Source organism: Eucalyptus grandis, chromosome 7, assembly GCF_016545825.1.
Source record: "Eucalyptus grandis isolate ANBG69807.140 chromosome 7, ASM1654582v1, whole genome shotgun sequence".
Classification (NCBI taxonomy): domain Eukaryota; kingdom Viridiplantae; phylum Streptophyta; class Magnoliopsida; order Myrtales; family Myrtaceae; genus Eucalyptus; species Eucalyptus grandis.
In genome coordinates this window covers 58,297,326-58,318,791 of record NC_052618.1, presented here as the reverse complement: position 1 = coordinate 58,318,791, position 21,466 = coordinate 58,297,326, and the positions used below count along the sequence as shown (strand labels likewise).

The window sequence follows — 21,466 nt, the reverse complement described above, 5'->3', positions numbered from 1 at the left end:
TCGGCAGCAACGTCAAGTGGTGGTCAGACACGTAGTAAAATGGGAAACGAGGAAGAGAGAGAAGAGCAATTTTAGTGGTTGAGGGAAGGAAAAATTAACGGTGGGATGATGCCGTTTTTTGGATTCTTGCAGATGGCAAGGTTGTCCGAATCCTCTGAATATCTGGCACTGCCAACAGGGAAGGCCATTAAAATAAGCACCCAAGAAAACGACCATGAATTGTCAAAGCACTCAACTCAACAGTGACGAAGAAAAACCAAAGAAAAAAAAAGATGAAAAAGAAAAATAGCCGGTCTTGGGAAAAAGCACAGAGAGAGAGAGAGAGAGGCAGAAAACAACGGAACAAAGTGAACGCCTTGAAATCGGGTAAGAGTTGAGCCAAGCGTCACTTTCTTTCCTCCCCTCTCCCCCACCCCTTCCTCCAATTTCGCTCGCTCACTTAATCCGACACAAATCATCACTCCCATCTTCTCCCCACATCAATTTCCCATGTGGGTCTTCGTTCAAAATCTCATCTTGTGGAGAGGGAGTTTATAAATAATTTCTTGGCCAAGTCAAAGGGACTTGGACTCTGATCCGACTTTGCTTGCCTCCCTGGTTGATTTTGACTTCGTGGGTTGCTCGAGTATCGAATTCTCGTAAGAGGGTAAGAGCATTCTTGACTCCACGAGTTAAAGATCTGTTCTTGAGTCTCGCTTCTTTCGTCCCAACACCGGCTCTTGCTCTTTCAAGAATCTTGTGAAGCACAGCATTAACGTCAATTCGTGGGTACTGGGAAATGGATTTTACATCCTCGGAATTGTGTTTTATCTGGGTAATTCCCGGATCTTCTTCTTAGTTCAGTTGTAATTGCTCCACCTTGGATTAAGGTATGGTCCATCTTTGCCCATACAGTGGCGTGATCCTCAAAGCTGTGCAACCGGCGAAGCCTGCTTTGTTTTCTTCATGGGTCGTCCTTTGATTTGTCTTCCGCTTCTTGTCGAGCTGCTTCAATTTCCTCTGTATACATGTTCCGATATGCTTTGCGATGGGATTATCGTTTGTTCATATGATGCGGGAGCTTGTGTCCTTAATTCCTTAGCCTTGTCTATGAAGTCCCAACGGTACTCTCTTAAGCCCTAGTGTTATGGGTGCGGCTGTGAGTTGTCTCAGGAAAGGATTTCCGATGAATTAAATGTTCGTGCTCTTCAATTGTGATGGAAATAGATATCACTCTCGACTTGTTTCGAGTGTCATGATGTCTATCAAAACAATGGACATGTGAGGACTTCTTGTGCTCTTGTTGTTTATTGACAATTGGATACTGTTGACATGAATAAATCAGGCGCTGCTAAGTTTTGTAAAATAGTTTCTGTTTTATAATGGATGGTTGGTATGTAGGTTTGTTCTCGGAGAATTTTCTCTTAGTACGTGTGCTTATATTGCATCTGCTCTGGTGCTGACAAGTTTGTGATCTATCTTTTCTTTTATGTATCTAATCACGATAGGTTTCTATTGATAAAATGTCCTTTTTTGTTACCCTTCTGATCATTAAATTCTCATTTGCTCAAAGCAGTAGAAGAAGGGGATAACTCCATGGTGAAAGGATCTGCTCATGATTTTTGAATTCTTGTGAGGCAAATCTTGGGTTTTCTCCATAATAAGAATCCTGACATGACATAGAGCTGATAGATTTTACATTCTTCCGAGCAATGCGAAAGTGACATAATTTTGGGGGTTTGAAACATTGGAGCACGGTGAAGAGAATAAAAAGGCCTGCAGTCAGTGGGATGCTGACTTTGATCCCCAATTAGAGATCTTGAATCTATCTCAGTTCTCGTATTCCTCTTATTGGTGAGTCAGCTGTTCACATATCGCTGAATTTATGAGCCCATTTTAATATCCTTACTTAGATATCCCTTATATGCCAAATTTCTTGTCTCCTGATCTATTGCGCTGGAACTCTCTCTTTCTCTCTCTCATTTTACCATAAGTGCAATGTGACACAGCTTTCTTTGAAGTGTCAGACCTTAGTTCAAACTAAAGGCGATAAGAAAGCATCGCCTTGATTTCTTTTGTTCTCCTAATATATGCTTTTGTGGTGTAAACAGTAGGACATCAATTAATAATAGGCGTGCGACAACTCTGTTTACATCTCGGAGGACACTGCCAGAAAAGGATTGGCCCCTAAATCTTGCGTTGAGACCTGCATTAATATAGAGTATTCAGAAGAATCATAGAAATCCAAATGGCCGATGGTAGTCCAAGAACCGACATCTCAAGTGATGACACAGATGAGAAGAATCAGAGGGTGACTCTCGTTTCACTTAGTCCATCATTTCTTCTTTCGTACAAGTTTAATTGTACAAAATTGCTCGTTTTGATTGTAAAGAAACTACAGATAGTTCTTATATGTTTCCGGTCTGTGCTTTTGTATATTTAACATAACTCATGAGGAGTGCTCATTTCTTTGGAGATGGTCCTGGTGTCGTCCAGTATATACGGAGATATAACATTTAACTGTCCATAGTGCAGTTCGACAGGGGTAAATCTACAGCTATTGTTGCCTATGACTCCAGTGACAGATCAAAGGACAAGACCGATCAAAAGGTCATACTGCATAATTTGGTTTGAGCATATGAGATTAATTTGTTGTTTTAGCCAGCTGATGAAGTCTTTGATTCTTTTGCCAAATCGACATGCAGACTCTTCGCAGGCTTGCTCAAAACCGCGAGGCGGCAAGAAAAAGCCGATTAAGGAAAAAAGTATGTTTATTGATTGTCATCTGTTATGGTATGTGTCTGTTTACATTCTTCTATTTGTTCACCAAAGGCTTTCCTTTTACCTATCTCTTAGGCATATGTCCAACAACTGGAGAGTAGCCGCTTGAAGCTAACTCAACTAGAGCAGGAACTCCAGCGAGCAAGACAACAGGTAATTTTTGGTTGCTCACCAAGTTAGCAGATATTTACAGTTCGTACTCTCTGATAAAAGTCATCTGTACATTGAAATGTAACTTGATGTTTCTTCCTCTAGGGGATATTCATATCAAGCTCAGGAGACCAAGCTCACTCATCTGGTGGAAATGGTATTCTTTTATCTATGTGTCATTTAGATGCAGTTTTTCCATAGCTAGCTTGTGGATACTAGTTAACAAGTGCCTCACTACTCTGCAAATTAATTGAGAGAAGTATGCAGATCCAGATACAGTAGGGTCATTCTGAGTTGCTAATGCTGGTAAAACATAATGCTGGTCAATTCCTTTTATAAACTTAAGTGAAAATGGCAGGACCAACAATTTTTCCCCTTTTTATGAGACTGTTGCCTCTTTCCAACAATTTCAAGGAGTAAACATATGCATGTAGCAACAGAGGAACAGTGAAGGGATGATGCAAGACAGAAAAGGAGAGCATGAAGTTGACATATCCTCGGTGGATTAGACTTAGTAGTCATATGGAAAGCTTATGCGCTGTGTCAAATGATTTGTTCAACTGATTTAGTGACATGAGAATTTTAAGGAAAAGTCATGGACAGAGTTCACAAGACCTTAGGCCATTCCGTTCGGTGGAAAGGGCATGGATCAGTTATTTGCTGGTAATAGTGGGTGGGTGGATGCCGAAGAGATGATTGTCTAGGTATGAGGCTTGCAGTGACAAGGATTTTACTATGCAAACTGGTTGGTAATAGTGATGGGTGGTTGGACGCTGAAGAGTTGATTGTCTAGGTATCAGATTTGCAGCGAGAAGGATTTTTGCAATCATACATGCATCCATGCATGGGTAATGAACAGCTTTGGGAAAATTGGTTGTTAAGCTGTGAGTACATGTTGAAGGCTTCTCTTCTGACAAATTGAGGAGAAGGTCAACTTCTTCTACAGAAATTTGAGAAAAATGTACTAACCTTTTCTAGATGATGCATTTTGGTCATTTGCATGCTTTGTGTCTGTCACTTGAGTTGACATCCTTATCGTGAGTTGTCAAATTGCTCCAGCAGTATAATCAGGATGTTTACTTTAGTGCATGTCACATAAGTTAGAGCTCCAATTGGAATGCTTTTAGTTTGGGTTAGTTCATACCTTTTTTTTAGGTAAGTTCATCTATAATTCTTGATCTCTTTTTTTTTCTGCATTGTTTGCAGGGGCCATGACATTTGATGTAGAATATGCCCGGTGGTTGGAAGAGCAAAACCGGCAAATCAATGAGCTGAGGTCAGCGGTGACTGCCCATGCAGGTGATGGGGAGCTACGTATCATTGTTGATGGCATCATGGCACACTATGATGAAATCTTCAGGCTGAAGAGTAATGCAGCCAAGAACGATGTTTTCCATCTCTTGTCGGGAATGTGGAAAACACCAGCTGAGAGATGTTTTATGTGGCTTGGCGGATTTCGTCCATCAGAACTCCTCAAGGTAAGGACCTTTTCTCTTCCTCATTGGGGGATTCTAAAATATCTTCTGGGGACTCAGTTAGCAAATGCTCCGAAGTTGTATTGTTTTGAGACATGGCACTCCAGCATAATGCCCATCCATTGACCTGTTCTTGTCAAATTATGGCTCCATTAGTTTCGATGTTGTTGTTTCTCGGGGAAATTAGTTCCCTGCTGATACCGCTGACTCTTCCATTTGACCATCTCACAGCCTTATATTCAACTCTTAAGTGGAGAACCATATATAGGAGAGAGTTGAGAGTCATCAAGTAGACAGGAATAAGAGGTCTCACACCTGGCAAATTTTCTGATTGTGTTTCACCTGAGATCAAAATAAAGATAGGCAATCTGTTTTAGGTAACTTACATGGTGGGAATTACCACCCTAAATTGATTTGTTCGCTACTCCACTCACACATGACTTGCCCTTGTTCTCACCTTTCTCAATTTTTGGAATATAATAATCACTCATCTGCAAACTTGGTAGATCAGACAATTGTCTACCTGTCGTGTATGAAGTGCTTTTGCCAACCACTCCCTTGGATCACTCATCTGCAAACTTGGTTGATGAGACAATTGTGTACTAGTTGTGTATGAAGCACATTTGCCAGCCACTCCCCTCGCGCTTCATGCACCTATGCATGGTACCCTTTTCTTCCCAAGTGAAAGCAAGCCTAGAACTCAAGCGGCCTTATTTTCTGCAGTAGCTTTTTATGTTTCCCTAGTCAGACAGTAGTTTGTTAACTTCCAGCACGTGGGTTGATATGAATAATGTGATTGCATGTTCTTGCATAATTATCTTGCAAGTTCACCGTCTGATGCGACACCTGCATAATTATCTTGATGGATTTGTTTGAGCAGCTTCTCGTGAATCAGTTGGAGCCGCTGACAGAGCAGCAGCTGACGGGTATCGGAAACTTGCAGCAATCCTCCCAGCAGGCAGAAGACGCGTTGTCTCAGGGGATGGAAGCATTGCAGCAATCTCTTGCCGAGACATTGTGCAGCGGATCTCTGGGTTCTGCGGGTTCATCTGGCAATGTGGCAAATTACATGGGTCAAATGGCCATGGCTATGGGAAAGCTAGGGACACTTGATGGGTTTATCCGCCAGGTAATATAACATTGATCTTCTGACCAAAAAAGAATATAACATCAATCTTCTGATCTCTTTGGATGTTCATATTGAATTCCCACAAACTTGGATTGGGTCATTCTTTTCGGGTGCTAGAGTTGTGTTATAGACTTTCCCTTTGGTGTCACACTCGAGAAGTTTATTCCTGGCCTTTCAAAATGGATTTTCCATCGATTGAAGGAAAAGAACATATCATCTTTGACTGCATGTCAGTTTTCAATGTCTAGCATTTCTACGTAGCTTGCTGTCGAACTGACGTCCAAGATTTTGGAATGTTCACATAGCTCATAATAGAAAGTCAGACCGAGTTTTCTGGATTTTTCTCTACTATTAGTTTGATTTGATAATGGCAGCATATAATACTAGATCCTGCTGTAGATATTTAGAGGGAATCAACTCTTAACCAAATCTCATGTTTCCTGCATGCAAAGCATGCAAAAATTATTGTAAGGGCAAATTTCATAAACTTGTAGCATAACTTCGCCTTTTTATTGATACATACTATTCAATTCGATTGCAAGCTATTATGATCCTTACAATGAACCAGTGAGAAGGTCTAGGTAAACATCCTAAGAGCCCCTGAGACTGATTCTAGGATCTTGTGCTGCCAAGTATTTCCTGCAACTTTTCATTGGGGTATTGTTGTTCTGTGCCTCTGGCTTTATTCTGAATCTGATTTTAACTATTTTTGATTGCCGCCACCAGGCTGACAACCTGCGGCAACAGACTCTACAACAAATGAATCGCTTATTAACGACTCGTCAGTCAGCTCGTGCACTCCTTGCAATTCATGATTATTTCTCCCGACTTCGGGCCCTTAGTTCCCTCTGGCTTGCCCGTCCAAGAGAATGAAGAGGTCATGGTCTATGCAGGCTGACATGTACATTGGTGATCTTTAGGAAGCTATCAGTTTTGAAGTAGTTTCGGACCTAGAACTGGTTTATTTCTAGTTTTCTTCATTTTTTTTTTTTCTTTTGGCTATAATTATTTTTTCTTTCTTAGACACGAAGTCACAGAGAATTGATTGATGGTATGCTAAGCTATCATAGGTTGGGATTGCATTGTTCTCATTGAAGATACTGCTAATTGTGTAGGCACTCCTGTTCATTAGTCATCTAATAATTGGTGCAACCATTATTGCAGTTTCTGGAATGATGTGGTAAGATTGTTAAAGGAAGCACTTCGAATCATTCTGATAATCCAAAATTACTTTCTAATCATCACAAGTTTGTTAATGAAAACTTGGTGGTGGCCCGTGGGTACCCGGCGATGCACGAGTTGTATAATATATTCCTTCCGACAGATCAATCTGGCTCACGGAACATAAAGTAAAGGAGCAAATTTTCCTGACGTGTCGACTAGGCCACCTTTCTAGCGCGTCTTGGGATTTTAGAAAAACTACAAATATCCTCTTTAATTTCTCACCTGTTACTTGTAAAACACTCGACGTGTAATTGGATTCGTTCAGATTGCCAATTTTCTTTTGGAATGCTCTCACCGCTATTCTACCCTGTGAGATGCGAACGAGGGTAATATTTATGTAAAGAGTTCGAGGACCAATTATGAACATAAACTGATTTGTGAGCGAAACGCGAGGGGAACATTGGGAATTCTTCCTAAACCATTTGAACAAGACATTTTACTTGTAATTTGCAAATTTTTAGCTTCGTACTTCACCAAATATAAGTAAAGACTAAAATATATGCAGCTCCTACATTTCGCGACTATTCTCATCATATTCCATATGTCAGCTAAAAAAAGCCAAAAGACCTGCATAATTTAGAGAGGAGCTAACTTTTACTTTCGGGTCACGCACATGCCAAATTGAAGACGAAAATGGGGACATGACTGTTAGTAATGAGTCCATGCTACATTAAAATAGGAGAAGATTTAGTAAGCAATCGCTCAAAGATATCAAGTTTTCATTAATAATGATCAATATGCTCGTTACTTTTTGCCACTTTGAAAATTGAAACTAAGGGTATTCTCGTCATATCGAGGGTGGATACCGAACTTGAAAATTGTCTTTATAAAATATATAGAAAGACAAGATTATGTCGTAAGGTTTTGATGCTAAAGGGCAATATCAATGAGAATTCATCTGAGAAGTAGAAGCCGTGGGAGATGGGCTCTTGGACTCCAGCTCTAAGATCCTTCAATGCTCAAGACAATTACTTGATGTGTTCATTTCTGTGTGTTAAACCAATGCATTAACAGTCCCGCTCCCAGGACTTAAAGCAGAATTGCCTCAATTCCCTGAATTTCCTCCTATTTCAAGACTAAGAAAACAATTTTAATGGGTAATATCGAGCTCTGATTGACAAGCTTCTCCAAGCAAAACTGCAACACATAGATATGCTTGAATGCTCTACTCAGTTCTAGTCCAGCATGTCTGGAGCTGACATAATTCACATATGCAAGCAACTGACCGAGAAAAGAACCGAAAGAATATAGTACACATAAAGTCAAACGAATTCTCAACTGAAAAGGGTGATTACCCCCAATGTAGAAGAGCAATTGCAAGTACAAAGTTTTATTCCAGAAGTTTGCACCTGAAATCACAATCTTTAGCGAGACATGCCACTGATGAAAGCTCAGAAGTAGTTGCTTTTATAAAAACTTTTCAGGAAATCGGACATGTCCTTCTCCTTTGCGCCTAAATCCTGCACAAGCCCATGATTTCCCACCACATATTGGCCAATGATGTGGTGCCTCTGCTTAGCATGCTCTCTAATATTGTTGAGTTCTTCCATCCCCTTGAAGAGAAGCATATCAATCACCTGCACCTTATTACTATCAGAACGCTGGCGACTCTATCACCACTATGCAATATGAATTATTCGATATGCAACATGCTCAACCAGAAGCTCATATCCAACTTTGATTATGCTATTTCAAAAAATCCTCCATTTTTCTTAGCCAACTGTCATAGCTAAATTGGAAGCAATAGGTAACAATGATTGACTTTTATATCAACAGTTAAACAGTTGACATGATACCCACTGGGCATGGCCCAGTGGTAAGGGAATTGGGCGGGTGGGGACACTAGTATCATAGGTGTGGCGTTTGACTCCCGTGCTCTGCAAAAGGCAGAGCAAAAGTTTGAGAATAGAGAGAAGAAAAAGAAAAAAGGAGGGGGGGGATTGAGTCAACATGATTGATCATCTTTTCAATTGACCGTCTTATTGCCAACGCTGTTTCTGTAAGCGATAAAATCCATTCATGATCTTTTCTCAAACAGACAATACTTTTGTTTTTTGTTTTTTTTTAGTTGCAGCCTAAGCCCTGACGAAATAAAACCGGTTATCCAAATCATTTGATGCACATAAGAAAGGTGAGCATCGACAGCATCATCGAAGATAAAAAATCAGAACAAACATTTGAGTGAATAGCCAACTTTATGACTACTCAACAAGCAGCACTTAATATGCACACAACCTTAATTTAAAGCATCATTCACTTCCTGTCTCGATGGAGTTTTTGAAGTTAGTGCCATGAACAAGTATTCTTTGTGTTAAAAGTATTGAAGACTGAGAATTCCCCTCCTCTCTATAACTTTATTAGATATCAGAAAAGGACTGAATGCACTTCGTAATATAATTTCTAAGAGTAATTTCACCACATGCTTCACATCAACAGGCACCAAAGTAATCAGCTGAAAAGACTTATCCATGACAGCCATTTTCTGGAAATTCGACATTGTGGCTTCAACATTCACCATTAAACCTGATGCGTGCTCCTACTTGACACTCCAAAATCAATTTTGACGTTTATCCAATCAGGAATAACCAGAACCACACGAAGAGATACCATTGCTTGCTTCCATGCATAATTGTTGAGCATACCAGCTAACTAGATGCATACACCTGACCAATTATACAACGCCATTCCATAAACACTAAGACAAATGAAATACTTGCAGGGTGCGGGATTCTGCAACAGCATTTAGGCTGAAATTGGATCAATTTTCTCATATATCGAGAAAATCCTTGTCAGCCGCAGACTCCATATGCCTTTTCAGGAGAGAATCAATAAAGGCTCACTGAACCACTCGCAACTCGAATTCCAATATAATCTAACAACTGTGCTCAAAAGAACACGGGATCTATGAGCAATTGGACCGGCGGCAGAGAGCCCAAACGCAACAGGACACCAGTGCCAAATGATAAAGGTAGGCACGAAACTGACGCCTCCAAAAACAATTACGATTACTCATTTTCAACGGGTTCCAGAACGCCGCCCCCAACTCTATCCTTCGCCGCAATCTAAGCCCCGATCAACCAAACCACACATTTCGATTCGCTGCCATTGACCGCCCCGACCTAGCGAGCGTAGACGCAAATGGGAGCCACGTACGGAGAGCGACGAGAGGGCGATGTAAAATCACGATCGGAGAAAGAGAGGGAGAGAGGACCTTAGGGTTAGTGACGTGAAGGTTCTTGCGGATCTCGGCGGAGATGGCGGAGCGGAGGTGGGACTTGGTGACGACGTCGTCGAGGTTGTAGATATCCATGACGGTTGGGATGGATCGGCAGGCCGCCCGGAAGAAATCGAACACCCGGTGCCTCGCCTCCTCCAGGCTCGCCGAGTTCGGCGGCACCTTCACGCTCCTCAACGTAAACGCCATGGCTGGCTCAGTTGCGACCTCCCCTCCTCCCTTCTCTCCCCCCACCCCCGAACTCACTGAGTCGAAATCTCGCTCGCTCGCTCTTAACCTGAGCTTCAGTTTCTTCCCCAGCAGAGCAGAAAGAAGACCACAGGCGGAGACACCCCCACGCCTTCCCGACTTCTCATGGCTTAATGCTCGGACCGGACCGGACCGGGTTTTGGGCCAGTGTTGATGGCCTGGCCTTTTGAACCGGATGTTTTCGGTTCGACCGAAATCGGACTTTAACGGGAGGGAGTTTTATTGTTTTTTCCATGTCCGCCTATTTTTAGAGCAATTGTACCTTAAAAGCTCAAGTTTGGGCGTTGTTGGGATTTTTCATGATTTTTCTCCTTTTTTTACACCATCTAATTTCAACGGTAAATCACATCTTACACTATCCACTAACTTCAAATTCTTTTCATCCGATCCCAAACTCCAAAGTGTATAGTGTCTTTGAGAGTTTAAGACTCCATTTGTTTAGCAAAACTTGATTGGATAGAAAAACATTTTTCTATGAACAATAGTTTCTATCGATTGAAATATTTATTAGTCAACGAGAAATATTTTCATTATCAATAATAACTAATATTTCAATATCTTCATGAATGATGAAAACATTTTTTGATTGTCTATTTTACATACGATACACAAAATAATTATTAGAAAAATGTTTTCTAATTATCTATTTTTTGCAAAATAAATGAAGTAAATGGTAGAACAAGAGAAAACATCGACACTTTTACTATTTGATAGCGAAAATTGAAAACTCCAATTGTATTTGACGCGGTCAAAATTTTTCACTTCCAATCAGGGGGTCAAGCATGAAGCTCCAGTCAGGTGGCCTTACCGCGGCCCACCCAAATATCGACCTAAGTCTCAGACATACATTAGACCCCGTCTCGAAAGCCGCGAAATAGGGGCAGACCGCTGCTCGGCGTACGTGACCCGGCTCAATCCACCCATTGAGAACACTTCAACTGAAGGGACACCCGGGACACCCTTGTCCCATAGTGGAAGACAAATCCTCCGTCGATACTGTCCCTTAAGGAGGGTTCTTTCTCCTTCATTCCCCTTCTTTTACTTACCTCCTGCTTCCCTCTCCATTCATCTTCCGCCGATTCAAGCATATCAGGACTTGCTAAGCCTAAGAAACGAGGCTTCCTTTGCTTTGTTAGTATGCAGCTAGACAAGATCCTTCAAAGGTTCGAGCAAGCCCAAAAGGACCCAAAACACTGCCCATCAATGGCATTACGTTCCAAGTGTTTCTTATGAACTCCAAAAGCAAACAGAGAGAGAGAGAGAGAGAGAGAGAGAGAGAGAGAGAGAGAGATTGGTAAGGATGAAATCTTCCGTCCATTTTCATATCCATCAGGATTGCAGGAATATCACAGAGGAAAACAAGCATTCTGCTCCAAAGGTAAGTGCTTCAATATGATAAAGAGACCCTTCTTTTGATTAGATGATAATGCACAATGGACCAAACTGAATCTGGAGATTTACATTTCCCCACATTCAGCAATGACACATGCCAGTTTAGGCCTGTTGTTGGGTCCTGTAGCTACATTCTCAATCTTCCTCAAAACCAAAAGACCGTCGCCAAGCACTCTCTACATGAGCAAAAACATTAATGATTCAGAATCCTTTCAACAGAGGTATATTCTTTGGATAACTTAAAATTCAGTACGGATAAGAAATAAAGACATTTAAGGCTGGTTTTCGTGGTCATACCCCGAAGACGACATGCTTGTTATCGAGCCAATCACACTTTGCACAGGTCATGAAAAACTGCAGCAAGATGTACATGTCAAAGATGATATCCAGTGTCCACAAAAAGCTAAGATAAGCTGAAATTGCTATCATAAATTATCTAGTGTCCCAATAACCGTTGAAAACAAGTGCAAATTGATATGATACATGGACCAGTAATATAGACTACCATCACAATTACTCCTCTTATGAAAAGAGTGTGCAAGTTGGTGCGAGAACACGAGAGAGAGAGAGAGAGAGAGAGAGAGAGAGAGAGAGATTTACCTGACATCCATTAGTGTTGGGTCCGCTGTTGGCCTGAGAAAGAAGTAAATTTGCTGTTACCACTATCCAAAAGGAAAACCGAATTTACTGACACAGTACTTGAGAACCTAATGTATGGATTACAAAAGACTCCGATTGAAAGAAGATCCATGCGACTGAAAGAGACACCACAGCAATTTTCTAAATGCTAGATCCAGATGTCAAAGCTGTAACAGATAATTAACTCGCGACTTGATGAGTTGAACTTCTCAGATTAGGCAGCAGAATAAAAAGTTTCCAGGATATGCAACAAGATTCAGACTCCAAACATATAATCTGCTCAAAATGGCAAAACCCTAAAACTAAATAGAATTGCATGAGATCTTCTATTAAAAAAGAAGAAGTTAATAGTACAACATGACAAGAGCTAGAGCCACGGATATACCATTGATAATAAACCAGGACCGGTGTGCTTGGCAACAAAATTTTCATCATCAAACTTGTGCCCATATATGGAAATACATCCGCTTCCATCGCCCTGTGAAGCAAAACATTGGCTTTCAAAGAATTACACAGGAAAGCAAATTCCACTGTCATTGCAAATGGTAAAGTGGTTTATATTTCAGTATCCCAGGTTAGAAAAAATAAGTTCAAATATAACAAGGATCCTCTGAAGCTCAAAATGGCAGTAAGGGACTACTCCAAAGCGATAACTAATATAAATTTAAACAATGTTCTACATGTAGCAGTTACAGGAATATATCAAAACAAGAATTTGAGGATACTATCTCTTTTGCCATCTCTTTTATGCTCAGAGTAATACGCGTATGCATGTCCACACACACAAATGCACGCCATACCATGCTGCTTTATTAGTGACCGTCAGCTGGGAATATAAAAAGGAAGCAAAGGAAAAATGGCCATCCACGAACCAGTTCCATTAATCTTGGCTAAGCAGTTCCATCGGTTAAACCGAAAGTTGAAGATCAAAACATAATTTCAGGAGTTATCAGGCCTACCTTCAAAAAGTCACCGGCTTGAATCATGAAATCCTTAATAACCCTATGGAATTGGCACCCCTTATACCCAACGGGAAGACCAGCTTTTCTGCCAATTTTAATCCAAAAGACATGGAGATAACCAATAAGTAAGAAGAAAATTCCACAAATTTACGATCCATCCATCAGTAAATAAATGGACCACCAACAAACTGTACATGTGTCCTAAGGATAGCACTTTCAAGTTTGCCCATCCAAATAAATACAAAGATGATTCGCAAATTTTTTGAGCCAGTGCTGGGGAAGTTGATCATTGCATGAAAATATTGAACTAGCAGTCGGACAATATAAAATTATAAGACAAACATGGTCTGGCAAGTGGCAACAACAAAGTCATATCGGGAAGACGATAATTGCCCAACCTGTAATGATCAAAACAGTGCATCTCTACCCAACTAAAACCGGATGATGGTGGTGCCTGCCACAGCAATCATCGAAGCAAATGAGTCACTAGGATTAAGCTTGACCTGGCCAAGCCACCAAGTTCACAAGGCATTCGAGCCAATAAAAAAATGTGCGCCAGGAAATAAGGGGCTAATTTGCGAAAGGAGCTCGTTCACTCTGACTCACGGGTCACAACCCAGAAGAATGAAAAACCCACGACAAGTTACCGACCTCCCAATCTAGGAAGCCAACCGAGGACAAGCATAATATGCAAGAAGACTTTTTTAAGAGCGGGAGACTACTAAAGTCTCAAAAACTTGCGCACTCCGGCTCTCATATCGGATCAAAATGTATAACCCGAAACTCTTCTGAGGCAGATTCAACATATGGAACACTAATTACGTAGAAAGCTAAGTAAACTAGATGATGAATGAGTTCGAGTATGTCGAATTACCTGTACTCCCCGGTGCAGAACTGCCTGGAAAATTCACAAAATAAACTAATTTAATCAGAACCACTCGGAGGGATTTCGCGGGGAAAGGAGAGGAAAAAGAAGAAGCATAAAAAACGACTCAACATAGAGAGAGAGAGAGAGAGAAGACCTGAAGTTTTCAGCAGTTTTGGGGGCGATGTCGGCGAAGAGCTCCATCTTGATACGACCGGCGGGGATGGTGCCGATGGTGACGTCGAAGAAGACGACCGGATTCTTCGGGTTCGGAGGCCGCAAGTGCCACTCCACTCCCCCTCCGTTCCCTCCCGTTGCCATTCTCTCTCTCTCTCTCTCTCTTTTCCTTCTGCGTTCTTGTCTTTTCGCTCGAGCAGATTCCCTCCTCTCTCTCTCTCTTCCTCTCTCCTCTTTTGTTTAAATAGCGAATGCAATCAGGCAAAAATGTACCCTTGGGAAATGTTGGCTAACCGGCCCCTCGTCATGAACCGGGGACTGAACCGCCAAACCGGCCTGACTAACACAGACCGGCCTCTTTTCAGAAATATAAGGTGCCGACCGGGAATTTGGGTATAATCATAATGAAAGTTGGATAATCCTAAAACTTATCACACAAGTATAAAAAAAATTTAACATTTCTTTTTTTTTAAAACTAATTTAAATAATAATAATATCTAAATAATATAATCTTGATTGCATAAATGTGACAAGTTTTAAAACTTAATTGTATTTTTTGCAAATTTTAAACTTGATTGTACTTTCTTAACAAGTTTTATAACTTCTAATGATATTATCGCATAAAAGTTGAAAGGTGACATAATCATGATTTTAAATCAACTATGTTGTTTAATGAGATAAACTGATATGCCAACATTAAATCAAAATATTTCATGAAACAAGGTTTCCAGCTTACTCTTAGATTAATCGACATCTGTTGTATCGTCAATTTAACAAATAACTATCCAAAGCCATTAGGATGTTGATATCAACTATCGAGCCATGACAACAAAAATCTATGGAATCACAAAATTACATACCATTTGCAATTGCGCAATTGATTGATAAGTTATTGACTTGTATTTGTGGTTAAGCAATCGAGATTTACCGGAATGATCAACATCGAGTCAATATAAAGCTGGTAAAATTCAAATTTCATATCGACAAGGTCTTATATGCCCGTGAATAGAAAGGCATTCACATTTTCCCAATTAACAACTCTCTTTTCGAGCAATTAACAGAAAAACTAAAATGATCCAAGTGTTTGGTACTATAAAGACAAAATTGCAAGCCTTCCAGGCTTCAAGAAGAGAGAACAAGGCTAGTGAATCTTGAGGAAATCTCGACCAAAAAAAAAAAAAAAAATCTTGAGGAAATCAACAAATTCAACTGCTAACATAGATTGAATATTTGCACGGGCCAATTTCTCTTCCTACCATCCAGGTCAATACCAACAGCCTCCAGGGATATGTCGATGCTGCGATGCTCAGGAGCACGTGCTATGCTTATTCTTAAGCGAATTTTCTCGGCAGGACAGGCATCAGTACCAACTGGAGCAAGCCTGTCAGCACAGGGCCTCCTCGATGACATAGCAATAGGTTCACGAAACGTCATGATCGTCTGTGCCCAATGAGTTTTAGGGGTAGCTGGGGAAGTGGATAACACGGTTGGAAAATCCTTGCAAAACCTGCTGGTAAACCCAGTCTCAAACCACAATACAACTCCATAGCACCAGGTCGGTTTGCCATCTTTGTCTGCTAGACCAGCCAATTTGGGAACTATCTCGATATTTGACGTAAAATCCACTTCATCAGGCTTCATTGTAACAAGGTCGAAAGCCTGAAGCAAAATAAAAGCCACCATTGCAAAGCCATAGATCAATAATAAGTTGAGAGAGAGAGAGAGAGAGAGAGAGAGAGAGAGAGAGAGAGAGAGCAAATAAAAGATATCCGATCCCAGCCCAGATAGCAGCATCGCTGCAACTCGTGAGATAAGGAGACTATTTAGCTTTGTTGGACGGGCTAAATGGAACATGAACAGAATATGAGGATAGCTAACTCCATCAGCATGCTCATCAAACAATTGCAGTTGGATTAGTGAGACAGACTAGGAAGAAATAGATGCAAAACAAGCAGACGGACAAAAATATGGACCCCACTTTCCCTCCGTGCAATAAATTACTAGGAACTAGGAAACTACTCTTCATATCCTTAAAAATAAACATGAGGAATTCCCCACTAACCTGAAGAACAACTGCATCAGTGACTAGATCACCATCATTCACAACATCAACTATAGGATATCGAGCAGCATCTTCGACAATTTCCTTGCCAATGCAAGACATATTGAAACTGTAGACATCTTCCCAAAAAGGAATACTTGTTGCACCTTTTCCGAATCCAGCAGCAAACTGGAAAGAAACCGGAGATAATTACATAAACCTCTGTAGCAGCAAATAGCAGCATACGGATTTAAGATGGAAAAAATAAAACAACTTACTATAGTTGCAGTGTCAGGGAGTATGGCACCTCCTGGCTTCAGCCATCGATCCCGTGCATAAAGGACTGAGTTTAACATGGACTCATATAGCAAGCAATATCCCATCCACTCACTGACTAGCACATCCACAGAATGAGGTTGGATCTGTATGGATTTATCAAGCTCTTCAACCATGCTATGAACAACTTCCATGACGCCTTTGCAACTATCATTACATCCATCTGGTCTTCCACTCCGCCAGAGGCCATTGTCTCTTGCAATCTGCAATGATCAAGCAGAATGGAAAAAGTGGAGAATTCAACAAGGGAGATAAAAAAAGTGTTCTGCAAAAACTAATAGGTGCGGCACAAAAATTAACAAGAGATCCACTGACAGGTGAAACTTTACCTGAGTAGCTACACCAGCCATCTTCTCACTGGCTTCAATTGCAATCACTCTTGAGGCCCCAGCTTGAGCAGCAAATAAGCTAACAATGAAGAAAAATTTGGCGGTGCTCATTTACTAATATGAGGTCATCAAAAGGGAGGGATAAAGTGAACACCCACAACTTGAATTTATCAAACTTAGGACACTTGAAATTAACCATTTGAATAGATAAAACAATTCGGCAAGCAACACCAGGTGGCTTAGAGATGGTAAAAACTCAGGCATCTTAATGGCTTGCTAGAAGATGGAATCCAATCAAAAGTATTGGGAGAGGGGACCTGAGAGATCAAACCGATTGCAAACAGCAGTGGAAGCAGAAAACTTTTTTGTAACATAAACTGAGTGAGCTGTGCACGCAATTGCTAGACATTAATCAAGAGAAAACATGACCAAGGTCCCAGCATAGCTAATCCCGCAACAAGAATACCCTGGTTGAGGATTATATAACCCAAGAGAGCCAATCTAACCACAACAAAGATATTGAGATACGTATTCTTATACTGAACATAATGGTGCTTAAACTAAATAATGAATAACTAATAATGCAGCGTGACCTATACAAGTAAGGACTATTCTGCCCAAGCCTTCTATGTAAGATTATCACAATATAGCTTAAGAAGGTATTGACATCCATACAAGGATGCAGGAGAATAGCTTTTCTTTTCTTTTGGTTTTTTTGTTTGTTCGTTTTTTTTTTTTTTTTTTGGGGGGGGTTGGTGGTGGTGGTTTGGGAGGAAGTACCAAACAATATCATCACCAAAATCAAGAGGAATCATAATTAATTTAAGCAGACAGAAGAAATGAAGAGCAAAGAGCAACATGTGAATTTTGCTAATAGAACAAAGTTCATTTATGACCATGACTTACATCATACATGATAGTAAAGATAATCTTTTATAGATAAATGCATATTTATAAAGAGCCAACATCTGATAAAAAGATATGCTGACTAACCTTAGAATACCAGTTCCACATCCTACATCCATCACAACAGCATTACTGAAGAGAGACGGATTCCTCAGGATAGCTTGGCTATACGCGTCCATTCTCACCTGCATATGCGGAGAACATCAAGTTAAACTCTCAGAGCAGAAACAATAAATCAAGCAAGAAGTTCCTGGCTTACTGGGAAAAAAAATGGCACAAAAAGAAAGAAAAAACCAGCCGTTTCCCAACGAAACCTTTTTCTGGAAAAACAAGCCAGAATAAATATTCAAATTTTTTGACAGACTATTAAGCTTTACCAGCCAGAGATTAAGAAAAAAATCAATATTACCTTGTCACTTATCATCTCCCTGTGGATGCCATATGAACTGTAAGCCCCAAAATAGTTTTCGTTCACAGTCCTGACATTGTTTGCAGTGAGCCTTTTCAAACGATTTCCTCCTTTCCCATTTTCATAAATACCATTGGAAGATCGGACTTCTGCCCTTAAATTCAGATCACTTCCTGTTTCCTTCTGCAGAAAAGCTGCCCCGCTTAAGGGGTTACAGGAATTCATAGAACCAGCTGTGTCTGTTTTACTGTTGGAAGTTGATGCAACATCTGGACGTCCACCTTCCTTTGTAGGATCAGAAGATAATGCAGCCATGTCAACAGGCAACTCAAAGTTCAAGGAGATACCCAGTTCCCTCAACTCCTTCACAATTTCCTCTTTGTCGACTAACATAGAAGAAGGGTCATCTTCACCCACTTCGTCTTCATCGAAGCTGTACAAGAGTGGATCCTCTTGAAGGAAAGGATTGAGATATTCATCATTGTCTACATGAAGTTTGACATCTTCCAAAGAATTTGCTTCATGTAAATGATTCAGTAAATCTTGATTTGAGACGCATTCCAACCCACAGCTCCAACACCGATTTTTAGCCACCTAGCAGGAAAGAAAATAGAGAGAAGGAAGCCTCAGCCCTCATATCTATCCACCAAGCTGTCTAAAATCAGTAATTGGAACAAGAAACTCGCAGTCATCAAAGATGAAGGGAACCAAGCTGAAGCTTCCCTCAAGAATTGTCAAACTGAAACACCACACAACGTGAACCACACCACACAACGTGAACCACACCCAAAATTCAATACAAGCTAACATACAAACAAAAGTATACAACAAGATTGCGACTTTCCTAAAATGACAGAAGAGACACTCGAAAAGGGAATTCTTTGGGTATATCTCAACGTTCGCAAGGACAAATCCCGGGCGAACAATCTGAACTGACCTGCGAGCGAACATAGTTGACGAGCTTGACCGAGCCATAGAAGTCCAAACCCAAGGCCTTCCTTATGCCGCCGAAATCGAAGCGGTGGGCCGACGAGCAGTGCTCGAACAGGGAAGCGCACGAGCTGTGCACGGCGTCGCAGAACAAGCAGAGGAAGCTCGGGCTGGACTCCTCGTCTTCGTCTTCGTCCTCATCGTCGACATCGAATATCCAATCATCTCCTTCCTCGTCCTCCTCCGAATCTTCCGAGGATCCATGTCGCTCCAGGTTCGTGGGTTCCTGGTCGGGGCTTGTGGCCATGTCGTTGCGGTGGAACGAGAAGGGAAAGTGGTCTGAACTCTAAAACCCTTTATGTTCTGATGTAAAACCCTACTATACTGTTACATATATTTAAAATAGTCTGAATGTCTTCCGAATGAATAGTTATTGTAATACTATGTCACTTTATAGCCTAATTAATAAAAAAAATCCAAACTTCAGGTCTAATTACAATTCTATCCCAAATAAAAATATTGCCTGGAAATTAAATTTAGATTCAATCCAAATTTGCCCCGAACTCTTCTTTGTCTTCATAAACCACAACAATCTATCATAAATCTAACTCAAAACTTCTTTTAAATTTTTGGTTTAAGAGAAAAATCATCAATTTTTATCCCAATCTTAAATCTGCCCTCATTTACCATCTATCCAAAAATCGTCGTCTCTAGTTTTCATATTTTATAATAGTTTCATTTTAGAGATAATTTATTATATCACATTGTTGATGTGAATTTGTTATCAACATGGAACTGCCACGTCAAGTTGGGACTAGATTACAAGGTAAGTTTAAAAATAGATTGAAAGTTGATGATTTTTCTTAGACAAAAAAAAAATCAAGGTAGAATTGAGATTGGACAAAAAAATAATCAAATAGGTTTGAGACTAAATTTAATGTTAGGACTCCCTTAGGAAATTAGGTAGTTATTTTTTATAAAAGAAAAGTCGGAATTTTTGAATAGATTTAAGTCTTTTCGCACTAAAGTCAAGAAACAATTGAAATGAGTCTTAAAGATTATTAGATATGACCGTAGTGATGAGCATTTTGAGTTGTATGGCAATATTTAATAACTTAAATTGTCATTTGTCAAATACTTGAAAGATTCTGGAATGGTATCTTATTTAGAACAAATTGGTGTGGTCGAAAGGCATAACTACATCATAATGGACATGATAGTAAGTATGATTATTATGACTAATTTATCAGGTTTTCTAAGGGGCGAAACAACCCAATATGCATTAAATTGAATTTTTACCAAAAATGTTACGTTGACTCATTTTGAGTTAGGGTTAATACCTGAAAAACCCAAAACCGGTACACTTGTGACAAATTTACCAAAAACTATTTTTTTGACCATGAAAAACCCCAAACTGGTAAACCTGTGACAAATTTATCCCGACCGACTATAAAAAAACCCCAAACTAGTATATTTATGACAAATTTACCATAAACTAATTTATTCGATTGTAAAAAACTATAAACTGGTAAATTTGTGACAAATATACCATTTGCTAAATTGGATTAATATCACAAAAAAAAATCAAAAAAATTGTAAACTGTGACAAACGGATCGTAAAATCCTAAATTGGTATACCGGTTAATTGTCACGTGTCATTTAACTAAATAATTTGATAATAAAATTTAACGAAAACTAACATAGGGTAAATTTGTCACAAGTGTACCAGTTTGGGGTAAATTTGTTAAATGTATACTAGTTTGGGGTTTTTTGTGGTCAAAAAAATAGTTTGGGGTAAATTTGTCACAAGTGTACCGGTTTGGGGTTTTTCAGGGTATTAACCCTTTGAGTTATGGGCTGAACGTAAACCCAATTTGAATCATCTTAAAGTTTGGAATGTCTTGCAGAAGTGAGGTTATATGATCCAACATTAAGTAAATTGGACTGTAGAATCATTCAGTATCATTTCGCATCTTACCTAGGTTATTTGAAAGAATATCGGTTTATGATTCTAATGGAAGTATAAGGATTGTGAAATCACATATAGCAAATTTTTTAGAATTCAATGTAGCTGCAAAGGATAGCTACTCTTAAACTATTAAAGATAATAGTATGGTGAAGATCACAATGTCTTTGTCTTTGCCTATATAGATAATTGTGGAATCTTCTACACTATAGATTAAGCTTATTGAGATTCATGATACTGCTATTAATACAATTTTTGATGAAGTTTGTCAAGCCTCTCAGGTGCATGACGA

At 39.9% G+C, this 21,466-nt stretch overlaps 4 protein-coding genes across 9 annotated transcripts; 1 reads left to right on the top strand and 3 right to left on the bottom strand.

Moving 5' to 3' along the window:
- The first annotated feature begins 345 nt into the window (after window positions 1-345).
- On the top strand, window positions 346-6,687 carry LOC104454529 (transcription factor TGA2). Of its 5 annotated transcripts, none has more exons than XM_018877537.2 (10): window positions 346-366; window positions 1,556-1,833; window positions 2,091-2,290; window positions 2,515-2,589; window positions 2,685-2,744; window positions 2,836-2,913; window positions 3,016-3,067; window positions 4,117-4,388; window positions 5,266-5,514; window positions 6,241-6,687. In XM_018877537.2, exons 3-10 carry the CDS (start codon window positions 2,228-2,230, stop codon window positions 6,385-6,387), a joined length of 996 nt encoding a protein of 331 aa, XP_018733082.1. In that variant the 5' UTR covers window positions 346-366; window positions 1,556-1,833; window positions 2,091-2,227; the 3' UTR covers window positions 6,388-6,687. The 5 variants fall into 5 exon arrangements, with proteins under 5 accessions (XP_018733082.1, XP_010067718.1, XP_010067716.1 ...); XM_010069416.3 differs by lacking the exon at window positions 346-366 and adding an exon at window positions 373-646; XM_010069414.3 differs by lacking the exon at window positions 346-366 and adding an exon at window positions 373-814.
- Window positions 6,688-7,864: 1,177 nt separating this feature from the next.
- On the bottom strand, window positions 7,865-10,294 carry LOC104454528 (NADH dehydrogenase [ubiquinone] 1 alpha subcomplex subunit 6). The gene is made up of 2 exons (XM_010069413.3): window positions 9,950-10,294; window positions 7,865-8,315 (listed from the first exon to the last, which is right to left on the bottom strand). Exons 1-2 carry the CDS (start codon window positions 10,160-10,162, stop codon window positions 8,130-8,132), a joined length of 399 nt encoding a protein of 132 aa, XP_010067715.1. The 5' UTR covers window positions 10,163-10,294; the 3' UTR covers window positions 7,865-8,129.
- A 1,219-nt stretch (window positions 10,295-11,513) lies between these two features.
- LOC104454526 (peptidyl-prolyl cis-trans isomerase CYP22) lies at window positions 11,514-14,481 on the bottom strand. Its single transcript, XM_039316476.1, has 7 exons — window positions 14,238-14,481; window positions 14,090-14,113; window positions 13,213-13,300; window positions 12,639-12,731; window positions 12,215-12,247; window positions 11,912-11,968; window positions 11,514-11,790 (listed from the first exon to the last, which is right to left on the bottom strand). The coding sequence occupies exons 1-7, from the start codon at window positions 14,399-14,401 to the stop codon at window positions 11,680-11,682; spliced, it is 570 nt and encodes a 189-aa protein (XP_039172410.1). The 5' UTR covers window positions 14,402-14,481; the 3' UTR covers window positions 11,514-11,679.
- A 723-nt stretch (window positions 14,482-15,204) lies between these two features.
- Window positions 15,205-19,581, bottom strand: LOC120296327 (probable protein arginine N-methyltransferase 3). 2 transcript variants are annotated; one of them, XM_039318170.1, is made up of 8 exons: window positions 19,216-19,581; window positions 18,279-18,872; window positions 17,957-18,054; window positions 16,964-17,042; window positions 16,577-16,837; window positions 16,320-16,487; window positions 15,455-15,916; window positions 15,205-15,418 (listed from the first exon to the last, which is right to left on the bottom strand). In XM_039318170.1, the coding sequence occupies exons 1-7, from the start codon at window positions 19,513-19,515 to the stop codon at window positions 15,470-15,472; spliced, it is 1,947 nt and encodes a 648-aa protein (XP_039174104.1). In that variant the 5' UTR covers window positions 19,516-19,581; the 3' UTR covers window positions 15,205-15,418; window positions 15,455-15,469. The 2 variants fall into 2 exon arrangements, with proteins under 2 accessions (XP_039174104.1, XP_039174103.1); XM_039318169.1 differs by having other exon boundaries at window positions 15,214-15,411; window positions 15,447-15,916.
- Window positions 19,582-21,466: the final 1,885 nt, after the last annotated feature.